General features: G+C 36.3%; 1 protein-coding gene across 3 annotated transcripts in view; it reads right to left on the bottom strand.

Annotated features, from left to right (window-relative positions):
• The window catches only part of LOC127453102 (sodium/hydrogen exchanger 1-like), a 57,516-nt gene that overhangs the window by 9,025 nt on the left and 30,522 nt on the right, over positions 1-17,969 (bottom strand). For all 3 annotated transcript variants that reach the window (XM_051719202.1, XM_051719201.1, XM_051719203.1), the window contains exons 5-9: positions 15,919-16,136; positions 14,028-14,230; positions 8,379-8,468; positions 4,057-4,127; positions 3,519-3,695 (exon numbers count right to left, since the gene is read on the bottom strand). In XM_051719202.1, coding sequence (XP_051575162.1) covers positions 3,519-3,695; positions 4,057-4,127; positions 8,379-8,468; positions 14,028-14,230; positions 15,919-16,136 — 759 coding nt within the window. The remainder of the gene's footprint in view (positions 1-3,518; positions 3,696-4,056; positions 4,128-8,378; positions 8,469-14,027; positions 14,231-15,918; positions 16,137-17,969) is intronic.

Below are 17,969 nucleotides of genomic sequence, written 5' to 3' on the forward strand. Positions count from 1 at the left end.
TAAATGATGAGAGAATTTTCATTTTTGGGTGAACTATCCCTTTAAATATTAGATTATTGGCTGAATGTAATAAACTGAGTGAGAAGACCTTATTTTCACCCTGCAGCTGAACAGCTCTGATAATAATAATAATAATAATAATAATAGCCATAGTGATTTTGTCTCTTTTCATATTAAATGCCATTATCGTGTCTAATTAATGTTTACATTTTGAAACATTACCTAATTAAATGTAGGCCTTTACTTACATTTTGGATACTGAGCAGCTCATGATTCCCAGGCACATGTATAACCAGGGTTTAACAAAGTTAATAACGTTTCATTCAGTGCTTCATATCTAAAGGTGAAAGAATGAATACCGTGCGAACAATAGGACAGTTCTAGGAGAGTACGCTGGGTGTCTGCACACTCTAGGGTTGCTCCAATAACAAAATATTGGCTTCGGCACGATACCAGCCCTGGTACCTCGGTATCAATACTAAATCGATACTTAGGCAACAAATAAGAACCTCAGATTTTTGATGAAATTACACAGAAAATGATTTGATTAAAAGAACTGCATAAAGTCTTACAGATTCAGTGCTTTCCATTTACCTTTTTCTGGATTCCATGTTAAATGCTTGAATTATATCTTATGATTAATACATGCAGCTTTGATCAAATCAAAATATAAAAAATTTTTTTTACAAGAAATGTAAATTGTATTTTTGGTCAAATAAAATGCTGCCCAACAGAGCTTTACAGTAATGATGAAAACATTAATCTGATTACCTCAGACACAAGGATGCTATGACTGAATCACAACATGCTGATATTCAGTACACTTCTGTGATATTGCTTACAGATCATAATAATCATAATACAACTGTTTAATATTATACTACTGTTATTATGAGTATTATTGCTACTTTTGGAATAGAATTTCTTTTTACACTAGTTATATTTGTTGGTCTTACGCATCCAGTTAAACAGAGCTTTCATTTTCGCTGAACTTTTATTTTGACAGACGTTTGAGTTCTTCCTTTTTTGACGGGTTAGTTGTATCAAGCTTCCCATTAATGCTGTAATACTCCTGTCGCGACTTGCGAGCTAAAATCTCCGAGCTGCACCGGAGGAGATTTGAGTGTTCACAACAGTTTATACACTAAACACACTGCATGAAAATCAAGCACCAGTAGTGTGTGTTGCTTTTGTGTGTCTGCACACAACGCAACACAGCGAATGGCACTGTACATTATTTAAATGACACACTTCTGCTGTTTAATGATCACACTTGGCCATACTGAGATTTTAAAAATTTTATTTTCAAATTGTCAATGATTTCATCTCAAAACTTTCATATCTCATTACATTTTGCTAATGGCAACATACTGTAAAATGGTACCGAAATTAGCAACAAGATGATATCGCATAATTTAAATTTTTTTGGTATCGCGATATTTCGTTAGTACTGGTATTCCTTAGTGCTCTCACACGATTATGCCTCGCCGCATCTTTTGCGAGTAAAATATAATTGTGCTCGCTCGGTTAGAGGATTTGGTTCGCTCCATGTAATTCTGGCCTGATCGTGCAAGTGACAGTTCTAGCAACTGGCCCGAATATCTCTCACACTGACCTCAGGCCATCGGGCAGTCCTTATTGTCTAGCCGTGACAGTATAGATTCAATAAATTCCACATTCTTCATTTTCTACACAATCCATAACACATTCAATCAAATCCATATGTAATATATACATTTCAAAAACAATTTTCCTATTCCATAAGTTCCACGTTGTATACACATTCCGCAAGTTCCACACATTATATACATTCCATGAATTCCACACATTCTTTTCTCATTCCATAAGTTCCTCACGTTCTATACACATTACTTGAGTTCCACACATTCTATGCAAATTAAATAAATTCACGCATTCTATACTCATTCCACAAGTTCCACACACACTATATTCATTCAATGAATTCCACATGTTCTTTTTGTATTCCATAAGTTCCACACATTTTATACCATTCCGTGAGGTCCACACTCTCTATACCTATTTTATAAGTTCCACACATTCTATAACCATTCCATAAGCTGCACAAGTTCTATATCATTCCATAAGGTCTATAATTCTACACCCATTCTGTTAGCTCTACACGTTCTATACCTATTTGTAAGGTCCACAAGCTCTATACCCATTCTACAAGGCCCACAAGTTCTATTCCCATTCTACAAGGTTCACACATTCTATACCAATTCTATAAGTTCCACATGTACTAAACCCATTCGGTACCTTCCACACGTTCTATACCCATTACGTAATTTCCACACATTCTATACCCTTTCCGTAAGTTCCACACATTCTGTACCCATTTCATAAGTTCCACATGTTCTATACCCATTCTATAATTTCCACACATTTTATACCATTCCGTGAGGTCCACACATTCTATATCTATTCTATAAGTTTCACACATTCTCCACCCATTATATAAGTTTCACACATTCTATACCCATTCTATAAGTTCCAAATATTCTATACCCATTCCATAAGGTCTACACATTCTATACCCATACCATTAATTCCAAACATTCTATACTTATTCTGTAAGGTCCACATGTTCTATACCAATTCTCTAAGTCCACACATCTATACCCATCCTATAAATTCAACACATTCTATACCCATTCCATAAGGTCCACGAATTCCAAAAGTGTCACACATTTTATACCCATTCCATTAGTTCCCCATGTTCTATACCCATAAGTTTTACACGTTCTATACCCATTTCTGTAAGTTCCACATGTTCTATACCTATTCCTTAAGATCCACACATTCTACACCCATTTCTGTAAGTTTCACACATTCTATACCCATTCCATAAGTTTCACACGTTCTATACCCATTCCATAAGTTTCACACGTTCTATACCCATTCCATAAGTTCCACACGTTCTATACCTTTTCCTTAAGATCCACACATTCTACACCCATTCTGTAAGGTTCACATGTATACCCATTTCGGTATGTTCCACATGTTCTATACACATTCCATAACTTCCACACATTCTATACCTATTCCTTAAGATCCACACATTCTACACCCATTCCATAAATTCCACATGTTCTATACCTATTCCATAAGATCCCCATTTCAAAAACAAAAACAATTTGTTTGTGTATACCCATTTCTTTAAGTTCCACATGTTCTATACCCATAAGTTTCACACATTTTTTAACCATTCTGTAAGTTTCACACGTTCTATATACCATTCTGTAAGGCCCACACATTCTACACCCCTTCAATAATTTCCAGAAATGCTATAGCCATTCCATCAGTTCCACACATTCATTACCCATTCTAAAAGTTCTACATGTTCTTTACCCATTCAATAACTTCACGTGTTCTTTATCCTTTCCGTAAATTCCACATATACTGTATACTGTACATTTCATAAATTCTATGCAATCTGTCACAACCCATATATAAGACAACAGAAGGCTATTAGAATCAGAGTAGAGGTTGGCACTCACTGCATGGAGACTGTGGATGGCATGGCAGAGGGAAGTTTAGAACCCCCACCACTCTCCACCAGCTCGATGGCCTGCTTCATCTCCATCTTATGGTAGAAGGCAATCAGCTGTGGTTCTTTGGAGCGCTCGCCCACTATCAGACACTTCTTCACGTACTTCTTATTGAAGCGGTTCAACCTGGAAAGCAGAAGAGTGAGGTCTTTTTTCTTTTTTTTCTGAGGAAGTCCAGATAAGAGCTTGGTCAGAGCTTCTCTAGAGCAAGAGGGAAAGCTGACATGGTTTCTTAAATCGATACGGCAGTTTTGTCATGAGTTCTTTCATGAGAGTGGCACACACTGAGCCAAAGGCTTTTTTCTGTTTTTCTGCTACAACAGCACAGCATATTAATGTTAAAAGTTCCAGACTATAATCTAAACAAAACTAAAAATATGAATACACTTCTAAATCCTTCAAACTCATTCTGATTTATGTAGAATTCAAACAATTAAGCCAAATTTAACTTCTATACATGGCTTATTGATATTTGAGCTATACATACTTGTCCTTCCAGTGATGATGTCCATAATGTCCACATACATCCTCGATGCCTGTTAGCAGGTGGTCCAAAAACTAAAAACACCAAAGCAACACAATTTACACACTGTTTATTAAATTTAAACTACAATATCTATAAGTAAGCTAACATTTTAGTGCAACACAGATAGAAGCAGATAGAAGCAACAGCTGAATAAGACGACAAAATTGAGAATCAAAGTGGACAACAGGGAGATTTCTGCCGAGATGAGACACTTTGCAGATGAACGTTGCCATAGCAACATTCAGTTTTATGACTGGTGAATAAATTCTGATTTGTGGGCAACTATTCTGTTCAGAGTTATGTGGAGTGAATCCAAGCTCATGTCTGGATAACAAACTGCCTTCTGCTCTTCTGAAGGACAACATTAACATGAGGATAACCCTTAAATGCACGAGTGTTTTGGCAAACATTATTACATACTCGGGTCTTTCGTGGCCAAGGACATATACAGTTGTGCTCACAAGTTTGCATACCCTGGCAGAAGTTGTGACATTTTGGCATTGATTTTGAAAATATGACTGATCATGCAAAAAAACTGTCTTTTATTTAAGGTTAGTGATCATATGAAGCCATTTATTATCACATAGTTGTTTGGCTCCTTTTCAAATCATAATGATAACAGAAAATCACCCAAATGGTCCTGATCAAAAGTTTACATACCCTTGAATGTTTGGCCTTGTTACAGACACACAAGGTGACACACACAGGTTTAAATGGCAATTAAAGGTTAATTTCCCACACCTGTGGCTTTTTAGATTGAAATTAGTGTCTGTGTATAAATAGTCAATGAGTTTGTTAGCTCTCACGTGGATGCACTGAGCAGGCTAGATACTGAGCTATGGGGAGCAGAAAAGAACTGTCAAAAGACCTGCGTAACAAGGTAATGGAACTTTATAAAGATGGAAAAGGATATAAAAAGATATCCAAAGCCTTGAAAATGTCAGTCAGTACTGTTCAATCACTTATTAAGAAGTGGAAAATTCAGGGATCTCTTGATACCAAGCCAAGGTCAGGTAGACCAAGAAAGATTTCAGCCACAACTGCCAGAAGAATTGTTCGGGATACAAAGAAAAACCCACAGGTAACCTCAGGAGAAATACAGGCTGCTCTGGAAAAAGACGGTGTGGTTGTTTCAAGGAGCACAATATGACGATACTTGAACAAAAATGAGCTGCATGGTCGAGTTGCCAGAAAGAAGCCTTTACTGCGCCAATGCCACAAAAAAGCCCGGTTACAATATGCCCGACAACACCTTGACACGCCTCACAGCTTCTGGAACACTGTAATTTGGAGTGACGAGACCAAAATAGAGCTTTATGGTCACAACCATAAGCGTTATGTTTGGAGAGGGGTCAACATATTGCTTCATATTTTCAAAACCAATGCCAAAATTTCACAATTTCTGCCAAGGTATGCAAACTTTTGAGCACAACTGTACCTTTAACAAATACTTGAACAGGTAGTTAAAGGGCAGTTCATTTAAAAATGAAATTTCTGTCATCACTGGTCACCCTTGAGTCTGTATGAGTTTCTCTCTGCCATGGAACAAAAAAAATGTTAAGCAAAACATTTAGTCACACTCACCATTCACTGTCACTACATCTTGTTTTTCATTCAATGTAAGTGAATGGTGACCGAAACTCCCTAATATCTCCTTTTGATATCCACTGAAATAAGAAAGTCAGTTTGCAACAGCATGAAGGTAAGTGATGACTGTTTTCATTTTTGTCGAAACTTGTCAGTTACCTTAAAAATGGCCGTTTAAAGTTGACAATATGTATTGAAAATGTTAACAGATTAAATTATGAAAGAGAACTGTGCTGCATAATTAGTTAAGATGTATACTGAAAACAGATTATATACAAATATTAAATATAGATAATATATTTTCATATTATGTATATTTTTAATATTATTATTTTATATAATTATATTATTATTGTTTTGTATATTATTACAAAATTGTTGTAAATTGACTGATTCAGATGGCAGAGAAAATACCTGTATATGTCAGATGGAGCCAAGAGAGATAAGGTGTAACAGGTGTAACTCTGCAGGTGAGTAGTTCATAACGGCATTTGCATTTCTGATTAACGGGTTTATGAAGGTTTATACATGTGTAACAATCGTAAGTTCAGTAAAAATGCGTTTGCTTGCACGTGCTCACACTAAACTCAAGCATCAGCAGCTAAATGCTGGCTTCACGAGAATGAGAGAGAGAGAGAGAGAGAGAGAGAGAGAGAATGAGAGAGAGAGAATGAGAGAGAGAGAGAGCGAGAGAGAGAGAGTGAGAGAGAGAGAATGAGAGAGAGTGAGAGAGAGAATGAGAGAGAGAGCGAGAGAGAGAGAGAGTGAGAATGAGAGAGAGAGAGAGAGAGTGAGAGAGAGAGAGAGAGAGTGAGAGAGAGAGAGAGAGAGAGTGAGTGAGAGAGAATGAGAATGAGAGAGAGAATGAGAGAGAGTGAGAGAGAGAATGAGAGAGAGAGAGAGAATGAGAAAGAGAATGAGAGAGAGAATGAGAGAGAATGAGAGAGAGAGAGAGAGAGAGAGAGAGAGAGAGAGTGAGAGAGAGAATGGGAGAGAGAGAATGAGAGAGAGAGAGAGAGAGTGAGAATGAGAGAGAAAATGAGAGAGTGAGAGAATGAGAGAGAGAGAGAGTGAGAGAGAGAATGAGAGAGAGAGAGAGAGTGAGAGAGAGAGAATGAGAGAGAATGAGAGAGAGTGAGAGAGAGTGAGAATGAGAGAGTGAGAGAGAGAATGAGAGAGAGAGAGAGAGAGAGAGTGAGAGAGAGTGAGAGAATGAGAGAGAGAGAATGAGAGAGAAAATGAGAGAGAGAATGAGAGAGTGAGAGAGAATGAGAGAGAGAGAGAATGAGAGAGAGTGAGAATGAGAGAGAAAATGAGAGTGAGAGAGAGAGAGAGTGAGAATGAGAGAGAGTGAGAGAATGAGAGAGAGAGAATGAGAGTGAGAGAATGAGAGTGAGAGAATGAGAGAGAGAGAGAGAGAGAGAGTGAGAGAGAATGAGAGAGAATGAGAGAGAGAGAGAGTGAGTGAGAGAGAATGAGAATGAGAGAGAGAGAATGAGAGAGAGAGAGAGAATGAGAAAGAGAATGAGAGAGAGAATGAGAGAGAGAATGAGAGAGTGAGAGAGAGAGAGAGTGAGAGAGAATGAGTGAGAGAGAGAATGAGAGAGAGTGAGAGAGAGAGTGAGAGAGAGAGTGAGAGGGAGAGTGTGAGAGAGGGAGAGAGTGAGAGAGAGAGAGAAAATGAGAGAGAGAGAGAGTGAGAGAATGAGAGAGTGAGTACAAAAAACATTTGATAGTCCTAGTCTTTCTAAAGTATCAGTTTGTGGTGATGCGGCTGCATGTGTGTGCGGTCAAATTGTTCAGCTTGGCGAGATATTAAATGGAAATACTGTATGTAAGCATATATTAAAAAATTTAAATGCAGATGTGTAAATATCAGATCTCTCAGATAACTTCAGAACTTTAAACTGTTTACAATCAAACAGCAATTTATGCCTTTATATTGCTTAACTGAGAAATACAGGCTTCATATCATTGTTTTAAATATATAATTCTTTGTAAATAATTACATCAATATTAAAAAATTGGGGAGAAATTGTCATAAAAATAATGTCAAATGCAAAATACAATTTCTTTATTATTTCTTCTGATTTTGGGCTAAATATGACCTGGACATGGACAGGATTAGTCACAAGGTCACTTGGTCTTAAAATATTTTGAGACACCCCTCTTTTTAAAAATATCATACTGCACAAGGCCAGCAGATGGCACTCAACGACTCAAAGCCAAACACAAACAAGTAAATAAAATAACTAAAAATACAAACCGTTTCATGTTTTAATACATATTACCGAGCTGGGCTTTATAAAGAACAAAAGTAAGGCTTTTACACTTTTTGACCGATAAATTGGACCATTCCAAAGATTTGTAAAAAAATATTTAGCATAGATTGCGCATACTTCATTTAGAGTTGAGCATAACTAGAAAAACTATGTATTCACAAAAAAAAAAAAAAGAAAAAAACAATTATATGATTTCCACAAGCCTTTTTAAGAGTGGACTGATTTCCATCAAGACTTCTCCAAGCCTGGAAGTCACTACTTTAATAAAAATTCCCTGCTATTTCCAGGTTTTCCATGACGGTGGGAACCCTGACAAGTACAAACAACTCTATTCTAGGCTTTAAAATAGTCAGATGGCATAAAATATTCCTATAGATGTGAGAACGCTGAGAGAGTAGTAGAACCGGTCTGTACCTGTGTATGAATCTCTTCATTAATAGATCGCTTTGTTTCCTGTTTCTTCTTGACAGCCAGGAGGTCAACCAAAGGTCTGATGGTCATACCCTGGAAAAAAAAAGAACAAAAAAACAAAAACAAGGAGAGATGAAGAATAGGTGTTTGTCTGCTCAAAGATGGTCTATTTAAATGCAAACTATACAGCTTTATTCAGCCAAAATATGCCATGTACCCAAAACAACAGTGTTTTCAGTGCAGGTTATAGTTTTCATACTTTGAGCGTAAGAAACGTGACAAGTATCGGCGTTGAGCCTATTTTTGCTGCATGTAGAACACTAAATGAAACAAAAAACTGTGAAATTTGGTGAAATACAGTGAAAAAGCACTATAAAACTTTTTATCAACACAATCTTTTGCAAGCAACATAAGTAAACTACTATACTAACCCATTGTTTGAAAAACGACGCCTGTCGGGCTCGATGCAAGTTACACACAGATTTACATGTACAAAACTTCTATTTAGTATTTCAGATTGAATTAGTTTATGTATGTGGTGTAAAACAGGCCTTAAAAGGATAGTTCACCATTTACTCACCCTCATGCCATCCCAGATGTGTTGGACTTTTTATTTTGCAAAACACAAACGAAGATTTTTAAAATAATATATATCAGCTCTGTTGATCTTTACAATGCAAGTGAATGGTGACCAGAACTTTGAAGGTCCAAAAAGCGTATAAAGGGAGCATAAAAGTAATCCATACGATTCCAGTGGTTTAATCCATGTTACACATGATAAGATAGGTGTGGGTGAGAAACAGATCAATATTTAAGTCCTTTTTGACTGACAATCTACACTTTCACTTTCACATTCCACCACCTACTGGTCAGGGTTTATACTGAAAAAGGACTTAAATATTGATCTGTTTCTCACCCACACCTATCATATCACTTCAGAAGACATGGATTAAACTACTGGAGTCATATGGATTACTTTCATGCTGCCTTTATGTGCTTTTTTGAGCTTCAAAGTTCTAGTCACCATTCACTTGCATTGTATGGACCAACAGAAAAAATTATTTATTTGTGTACTGCAGAAGAAATAAAGTCAAACACATCTGGAATGCCATGAAGGTGAGAAAATGATGATTTTTGCATGAACTATCCCTTTAACATGAGGTCAGATGACTAAATCAGCCATTGACGCAGCACCAGACCAAAACCACCAGACCACTAAAAGCATTTCAGGTCATGACTCCGAAAGCAATCATGTTTATTCACAGTAAAACGGCAGCTGTTGTCCCTGAGGAGAGAGCTGTAATTTATAGTGTGTCGTCACTCGTCAATAACATGATTTTTCATCCTATGCTGAGCAAAGACAGACGGTTTGGACTGTGGCAATGCAATGCAGCATCTTTTACATTTCAGATGCTGCAACAGCTCACAGATCTGGAGGCAGCGATCACAAATGCACGATCACCACTGACATCGCAAAACTGTCTGCACCTGCCACTTCCTGTGAATTACACAAACTCTGTGCAGCGAGACCACTAAAACCAGATCTACACCAAAATACAGCAGCCTTAGAAAGTATCTGGACACTTTAGCCACACTTTATGTCTCCGTTATAAAACCTAGCGAGCTACCAGCACACAGTACATGCTTCAGATGCATTTCATTTAAAGGAGCAATATGTAATATATTTATATATATTACATAATATGTTATCAGAGATTTAGGAAACATGCTAAGTTGAAATACTGGCTTCTCCAAAAACAATGCAACAGCCAGTATATTCTACTTTGAAATGTCTGTTCCGGGCTGGAATTTCTGTTTGTGTTATGGCCTGTATAATCCCGCCCACTGCCCGTTTCCCAATAGTATTTCAACACCCCAGGTTGCCAGATTTGAAACAAGTTAGTGGTCAAACACAGCACGCTGCAGCCATGGAAGCCAGCAATACATCTAGCTAACATTGACAGAGTTATAAAAAATCCACGTGAGCTAGTTTATAATTTGCAAACAATAAAAACATTGCAAACATTATATGCATTATCTGATCAACTTACAGTGTAAGGCTCGTCGCTTACCATTGTCAGTTTGCTCGTTCCTGTTGCGTGTCCTCAACCTGGCAACCCGCGTGTGCTTTGAGTCTGGGGAGGAGGGGGCGGGGAGACCACTCTCTCCAATATTTTGAATTTGGACCCATTTTAAACGCTTGATGCCAATGTTACATATTGCTCCTTTAATTTTATAATGTCTTTGATTTTGTTAAATTATACACAAGTCAGGGTTTTAAACTCATATAATATTGAGTCAACATTTTCTAAAGCTTAACACACCTCATTCTACTGACTTTCCGGTCAATTATGTAATGCTTATTTTTTTTGTCCGGATATATTAAAATATACAAGTTCACACAAAACAATGACTTGAATACATCTGTACAATGATAAACATGTTTTCAATTACTGAGTTCAAATTCATTTTCATGTTTTTTTTCTGGGGCTAAAAGTACAAAATGACACGTGGTGTAACCGTTGAGAGACAACAGCACAAATTAAAGCCGGATTCAAATCTGAAATTCTTGAAAAAAGTAGAAATAAAATGAAATTAAATGTTGGCATGAGTAGTGCAGAATAATATGTTATTATTATTTCTTAAATAGGTAGTGAAACAATTTGTTTTAAAATATTAATATTTGAAAAACGTTTGTCCACCAAATCAAAGTCAGGTGGTGTAACCAACATGTAGGTTGCCAAAACAAAACAGAGAGGACCCATTTAGACCCTCATGAAAGTGTGTGAAGTTTTAAAAATAATTAAGATATTTTGACATTTTTATGTTCAGGTCAACTAGAATATCCCTAAGAAATTGTCTTATTATTTGTGACTCAAAAATTCATGATATTTGTAGGAAAAAATATATAATAAATAATAAAAATAAAATTGTACCTTGAAAAATGTTTGAAAACTTTTTTTTACATTTTTTTATTAATGATTCAGTTGTGTACACATGTATTTAAAGGGCAAGGAAAGTATTTTAATACTTATTACTTGATGGTTAGACCACATTTAAAGTCATTTTTTTTGTAGAAAATGCTATACAAGTTTTTTTATTATTATTATTATTTATTTTTAATTAGGAAACAAACATGCACACAGATATTACATTTCTGCAAACTTGAACTTTGTGTTTTAAACTAGTTATTTTTTTCTCCCCAATTTGGAATGTCCAATTCCCAATGCGCTCTAAGTCCTCGTGGTGGCGTAGTGACTCGCCTCAATCCGGGTGGCGGAGGACGAATCTCAGTTTCCTCCGTGTCCGAGACGGTCAATCCGCGCATCTTATCACGTGGCTTGTTGAGCGCGTTACCGCGGAGACGTAGCACATATGGAGGCTTCACGCTATTCTCTGCGGCAACCACGTACAACTCACCACGCGCCCCACCGAGAGCAAGAACTACATTATAGCGACCACGAGGAGGTTACCTCATGTGACTCTACCCTCCCTAGCAACCGGGCCAATTTGGTTGCTTAGGAGACCTGGCTGGAGTCACTCGGCACACCCTGGATTCGAACTCGCAACTCCAGGGATGGTAGTTAAAAGATTTCTCAATTTGATCACCTTATTTGTCAATGACCCTTTAAGAGTTTCAGGCCCTTTTGATGGAAAGAGCCATCTAAAGCAATGGAATTTATACATCACACATTTTTAAGTGTGACTTAAGTGTTCTTAGGGCCAATGTATATGTCATTCAACCACATAAACACCCAACCTAGTCTCATAGAATGAACGTTACTATAACTACATTTTCGCAAAATGACTTTCACGTGCCGCGTTTCACATTTCGCCAACGTTTTATTCACTTTCACACAAATCACGAGTACAATGGCTGACTATTACTTTATAAACCCTTATTTTTCACACTATTACTCACCCACTTACAATGTCAGAATAATCGAAACACTTCTACTATAATGCATCATTTAAAAAAAACTATACATTTACAGACCGGCCTACAAACACACACTTGTTCCAATGTGATTATTAGATTCCGCAGTAGCTCACATGATAGAGCGTTGGACTTGAGAAGACCGCGGTTCGAGACCAGTCAAGCACGCTAGCTGACATGTGAGACGAAAGTGTCATAGAAGAGACATGAGATGACATGGTTGCTTTAGAAAATGTGCTTTTCATTTCTCATTTTGTTTTAGGGACACTATCGGTTAGGTTTAGGTGTTGGTTTAAGGTAAAGATGTCTCTTTTGTTCACCTGCTCTCATTTGATTTTAGAACACTATTGTTTGAAGTTTTAGGTTAGGGAGGTACGTTATACTTATTAAAAATCTGGTCTGATTACGACACCATTTCACTCGCTTTTGGCGCCCCCCGCTGGAGGAGGAAACGCTTCCTATATCTGTTGTTGTTGTCCAATCAAACTGTTTTATTGGCTGTCGAGAGCTTGACACCATCGAAATTTAATAGACATTTAGACTGCAAAAAGTTACTTTCCCTATTCAGCCTGTCATGTAAATAATGAAGCATATTATTGGGTTTATCCGTTTCATGGTAATTAACAAATTTCAATGGTTGATTTTTGCACGAAAAACAACTTTGGGTTTTGGGTCACCACTTGATGTCCAATGTAATATCTGGTTCCTGAAGCAAAACTATACTGATTTAAACCCCTCAGACATGCTAAAACAAGTCAAAACAATACTGTACATGCCCACATCAGCAAAAAAACAAAGTGTATTGTAATACAAACATCGTAAGATTGCTATCTCTCTATCAGGTGTGTACTGTACACAGAATCCCCTGCGGGTTCTGCTCTGTTTTTAGCACTACTTCCACAAAGCAGAAAGCTTCACGTTATGATTTGAATCATTCAGAACAAAATATGAAGTGGGCTACTTTCGCCAAAGCCATTTTCAGCAGCTCATGCATATCTCAGAGCGGCAGCAAGCTACAGTCGCATCAGGGCTTCAACAGCTCTCACAAAGAGCCATGAGAGTCTGCTGCAACAGAATAATATACCACGGCAAAACCAAATAAATTATCCTTTGTAATAAACCAGTCTGAAGGAATTAAACCACAGAGAATAAATCAAGGTGCACTCAGTAATACATTTTATAATTGCTGAACTTTTAAAACAGAAAGAAATGCTAATAGATGAATGTTATTTTTGAAAAATGTAAAAACAATATATTACTCGCTTTATCTCAATAATTGCTTGCACTTGGATGCATTCACTCGCAAAATAAATGAATCATGGCTCACTACAATGGCCTTAACTTCGCACATTTCAAACATTGCTCCGTTTATCCACGTGAAGAAACAATTGTTCATAATTATGTTAGGGATAATGTAGTCAGCCGGTTGTTATCGCACTATAAGAGATGGCTCGCAGAACCTGGATGAGCGGTCTGATACGTCTAAATCCTCAGATGTGCGGTTGTTACAGAGAAATATCTGACCTCTGGATGGCGCCATTGACCAATAAGAATAAAATATTCCAGAGAGCTGTGTAATAAATAATTGTATTATTCAATATACTAATTCCAGTGCGGGTGGAACTAGTCTTCTATCATTTAATTGTGGATACTAAGAAATGACGACATTCTCGATGTTCTGAAAATGGGAAGATGTCATTCAGCTGGACACTGACCTGCACAAACACAGTGAAGAAGATGACGGTGATGATGGCAGTAAGGAACATATTTTTCTTGGGAAAGAGATGAGGGTCGAGGAGGTAGCACAGGGAGAAGGCGATCGCTCCTCTCAAACCACCGTATGCTATGATAAACTGGTCCTTAGTGGTCAGTTTCATGATACGGAACTTGTTGATGATGAAGGTCAAGCCGATGACACCTTTGGAGGAAAGTTAAAATGTTTCACTAAACACAAGCAGTGATATACGTGCCACCATTCGTACATTTAGGGCATTACATGTATATATTTACTTCATTAATTAAGTGGACAGTAATTAAATTAAATTCAAATGCAGCTTGTTAAAACAAGTTATTCTCATGTAGCTCAGTTTTATTAGGGTTAGAAATTGTGGTAACACTTTACAATAAGGTACCATTTGTTTATATTAGTTAACATGAACTAACAATGAACAATACTTTTACAGCATTTATTAATCTTAATGTTAATGTGAACATATATATTTAAAAAATCAAAAGTTGTATATGTAAACAATAGTTAATGCACTATGATCATGAACTAACAAATAATTGTATTTTTATTCACTATAATAATAATAATACAATTACAATATTTTCATTGTGATTATTGACATTATTATTATTATTATTATTATATTCCCAAAATACTAGTAGTAATTATATTAATAAATAAAGCTGCAAGCAGCAATGCGGATTCCTCCTCAAAACTGCAAATTATGTAAACATTGACATGGTAGAGACATGTACTTCACACATGTACACAACATTTCATTAATTTGTTATTAAACATTGCAAGAGTCTTCATATGAACTGGTGATTGAATCAAAGTATCGGTTTTATGACTAGCGGATTTGTAAAGCATTATTTTAGCATTAGCGATAAATAATAGTAAACTGTAATTCTGTCATCTTTTGACATATCAAGGTAAAATTTTGCACAGTACTTCAGAGTGATGTCATCTTGAAGCCTGTTAGGTTGGAAAAAATATTAGTCAAAATGGCATTAGATTTTTTGGACATATGGATATTGAGACAGTGTGGACATTTACATAAATGCGCACCTTTCAGACATTTTGTATTGTATTCATTTTTGCTAAATATCAAATTGAAAGACATGTATCCTACACATACATACCGAGTTTCAAGTCAATTGGAGCTATGGTTCAGGAGGAGTAGATTTTTGTAGTTTTGGACAAATTTGTATTGTACAGGAAAATTCATCATGGCGGACTTTATGGGTTCTAGAGGCTTTTTTGTTCATCATGAGAAATGAGGCATATATGCCAGGTTTCAGAAATGTTGGACTTATGGAGTTGAAATGGCATCACTTTGAAAATGGACAAATTGGGGTGTGGCCTGTAGCGCCACCTATAGGCTCACGTTTGCCATTTTTGGTGTGATAGTTACTCGTGGCCTGTAGTATCAATGTGCCCAATTTCAAAACTTTTTACCAAGAAGATCTTGAGTTACTGGGCAATTTAGAGCTACAGGAATAATAATAATAAGAAGAAGAATACTAACAAAAACAATAGGTTTCCTCCTACTGGAGGAATCCTAATTATTATTATTAAAGAATAAAGCATATTGCTTTTGTTTTGTAATTAAAGAACACAGAATTTCTGCAGAATTCAAATTTATTACGGCAGAATTTAAAAAGTTATTAATGTAGCTAATTCAGTAGTAATAATAACAATAATAATAACAATTCCAAAAATATAAATAGTTACATTTCCAGATACCAATAGAGTGTAAAACCGCATGAGGATGAAAAAATGATGAGTAAAATATTCCTTTAATAATCTAGTGAATAATTATGAGTCAAATCATGTTAAATGTCACACGTCATCTTTCCACGCAGCTCTTCACTTACCCAGAACACGGGAGACTAAGCAAAGAATGACGGTCATGACGACAAAAGTCCAATTCCACTGGTGCTCCCCGGCCACCGTCGACACACCCAGGAATATGAAGATGAGCGTGTCGCTCACGCTGCTCCACATCTTCAGGAAGTACTTGATGGTGGTGTGGGACTTATGTGAGATGTTGGCCTCCACATACGGACGCATGACAGCACCACATGCGATCAAACTGGAGAAAGAAAACACTTTTAACTTCATAGGTGCTCAAACCTGAATTAGAGTTCACTTATGAGAAATGAAGTGGAGACTTCTATAAATAGCAAACTTTTTGGTCAAATGTGCTCAAAGTAGTAGAAATTGATTGGATATAACTTATGTGGGCAGGAATGATATTGCAAAGCATCTATATCTGACGTTTAATAAAAAAGAAAGAGATGAAAAGAGAAAGAGTTCATCACAATGAACTGAAATAGTAGGGATGCACTGATGTATCGGCTGCCGAAATTCATCAGCCAATGATTGAACAAATTAAAACCAATGCCGATATGAAAACCGATAGTTATTTATAATTAATTATCAACACACTTTTTAAAAACTCTGGAGTTCAAATGCACAATCCAGAAATAATGATGGACACAATACTCCTAAGAACTCCCAAGAACATGTCTTAATTTTTATTCTTTCTTGTTCTCACATTAATGTGGAAAAACCAGCATTACAGACGTGATAGTTGTGAAAGCGGCATGTAGCTATAGGCTACATGATGAGGGGAAACCATCCAAAACTCTTTGAAACCTGCAGATTTTGACATCTGAGACATCGGTATGATATCCATTAATGCTGCAGGATTGATTGAATTAAGATAGAAATCACAATATGGCCTTGCACGATTGATAAACCTTAAAAGGCTGCCTCAAAGTTTCCCAGATGGTCTACCATTTCCGGAAGATTTTCGAAGTGTGGATTCGTGAACACTATTTCGGCTGATATTGCCCACAATGCCTTGCACGACGGAAGAGGAGTTGACGTTTGCTTCAAAACTACAACTGTCATATGTGAAAAACTAAAAACATGTCGGTGAGACCGATGCGCATCTTCACTTCATCATGTTTTTTACAACATAAAACAACATTAAACGTTACATATATTTGGCTGAACACAGTGAGGAGAAACTACTTTGTTCACGCTGATCGGCTCATTAACTTGAGAACGATCAACGGCTTTATTTACATTGACCAGAAAAGGGCATAAGTGATTAATTATGCTTATTTTATCATCATGCATTCTTTTATGTCCATCTACAGTATTTAAACTGCTTATAGTGGATGCTCTCGTGTGTTCTTAAGAGCTTCTTTCTCGAAAATAAACTTTAAGAAAAATTGTCAGCAACATATCGGGTAAAAACAGGATTATCACAAATAGAAAATTAACCAAATCAAGTCTGTTTTCATTTTATTTTTGTCATTTATAATATCACTGAAATATAGTGGATGTCAGATTCTCTTTCAATGGACTGTTATGATATATATATATATATATATATATATATATATATATATATATATATATATATATATATATATATATACACACACACAATATCTGATGCTGCAAAAGAAAAAAAAACAACAACAAATGAAGTGATTCAGCACAATGTCATTCAAGTGTTCTTTCTTTCCGACTTGGTATAATACTCAAGTAAAGTAGATCATACAAGATTTCCACTTAAGTCGAGGATGAATTATAGGATCACATCTTTAACTGTTAACTGTGCTATATTTAATCTGCAACACATTGTGAACATCACACATTAATTAGGGATAAATACAGGAAAAGAGAAGAGTTTGGTTTACATTAACTACACTTTACTACATACAACATTATATCCAAACATAAGCGGAACATCAACAATGTGCTGTTCATTCTTTATTAAGTAGGAAGCATTAAAAAAATGAATGATAGCAAAAATTAAATGAGGAACTTGTAGGTTATGATAACTGTAACAACATGATTAACAGGTCAGTGTACTGTGACAGGATGCACATAACAATGCGAATGAGGG

The sequence above is a fragment of the Myxocyprinus asiaticus genome, chromosome 15 (genome assembly GCF_019703515.2).
Source record: "Myxocyprinus asiaticus isolate MX2 ecotype Aquarium Trade chromosome 15, UBuf_Myxa_2, whole genome shotgun sequence".
Lineage (NCBI taxonomy): Eukaryota > Metazoa > Chordata > Actinopteri > Cypriniformes > Catostomidae > Myxocyprinus > Myxocyprinus asiaticus.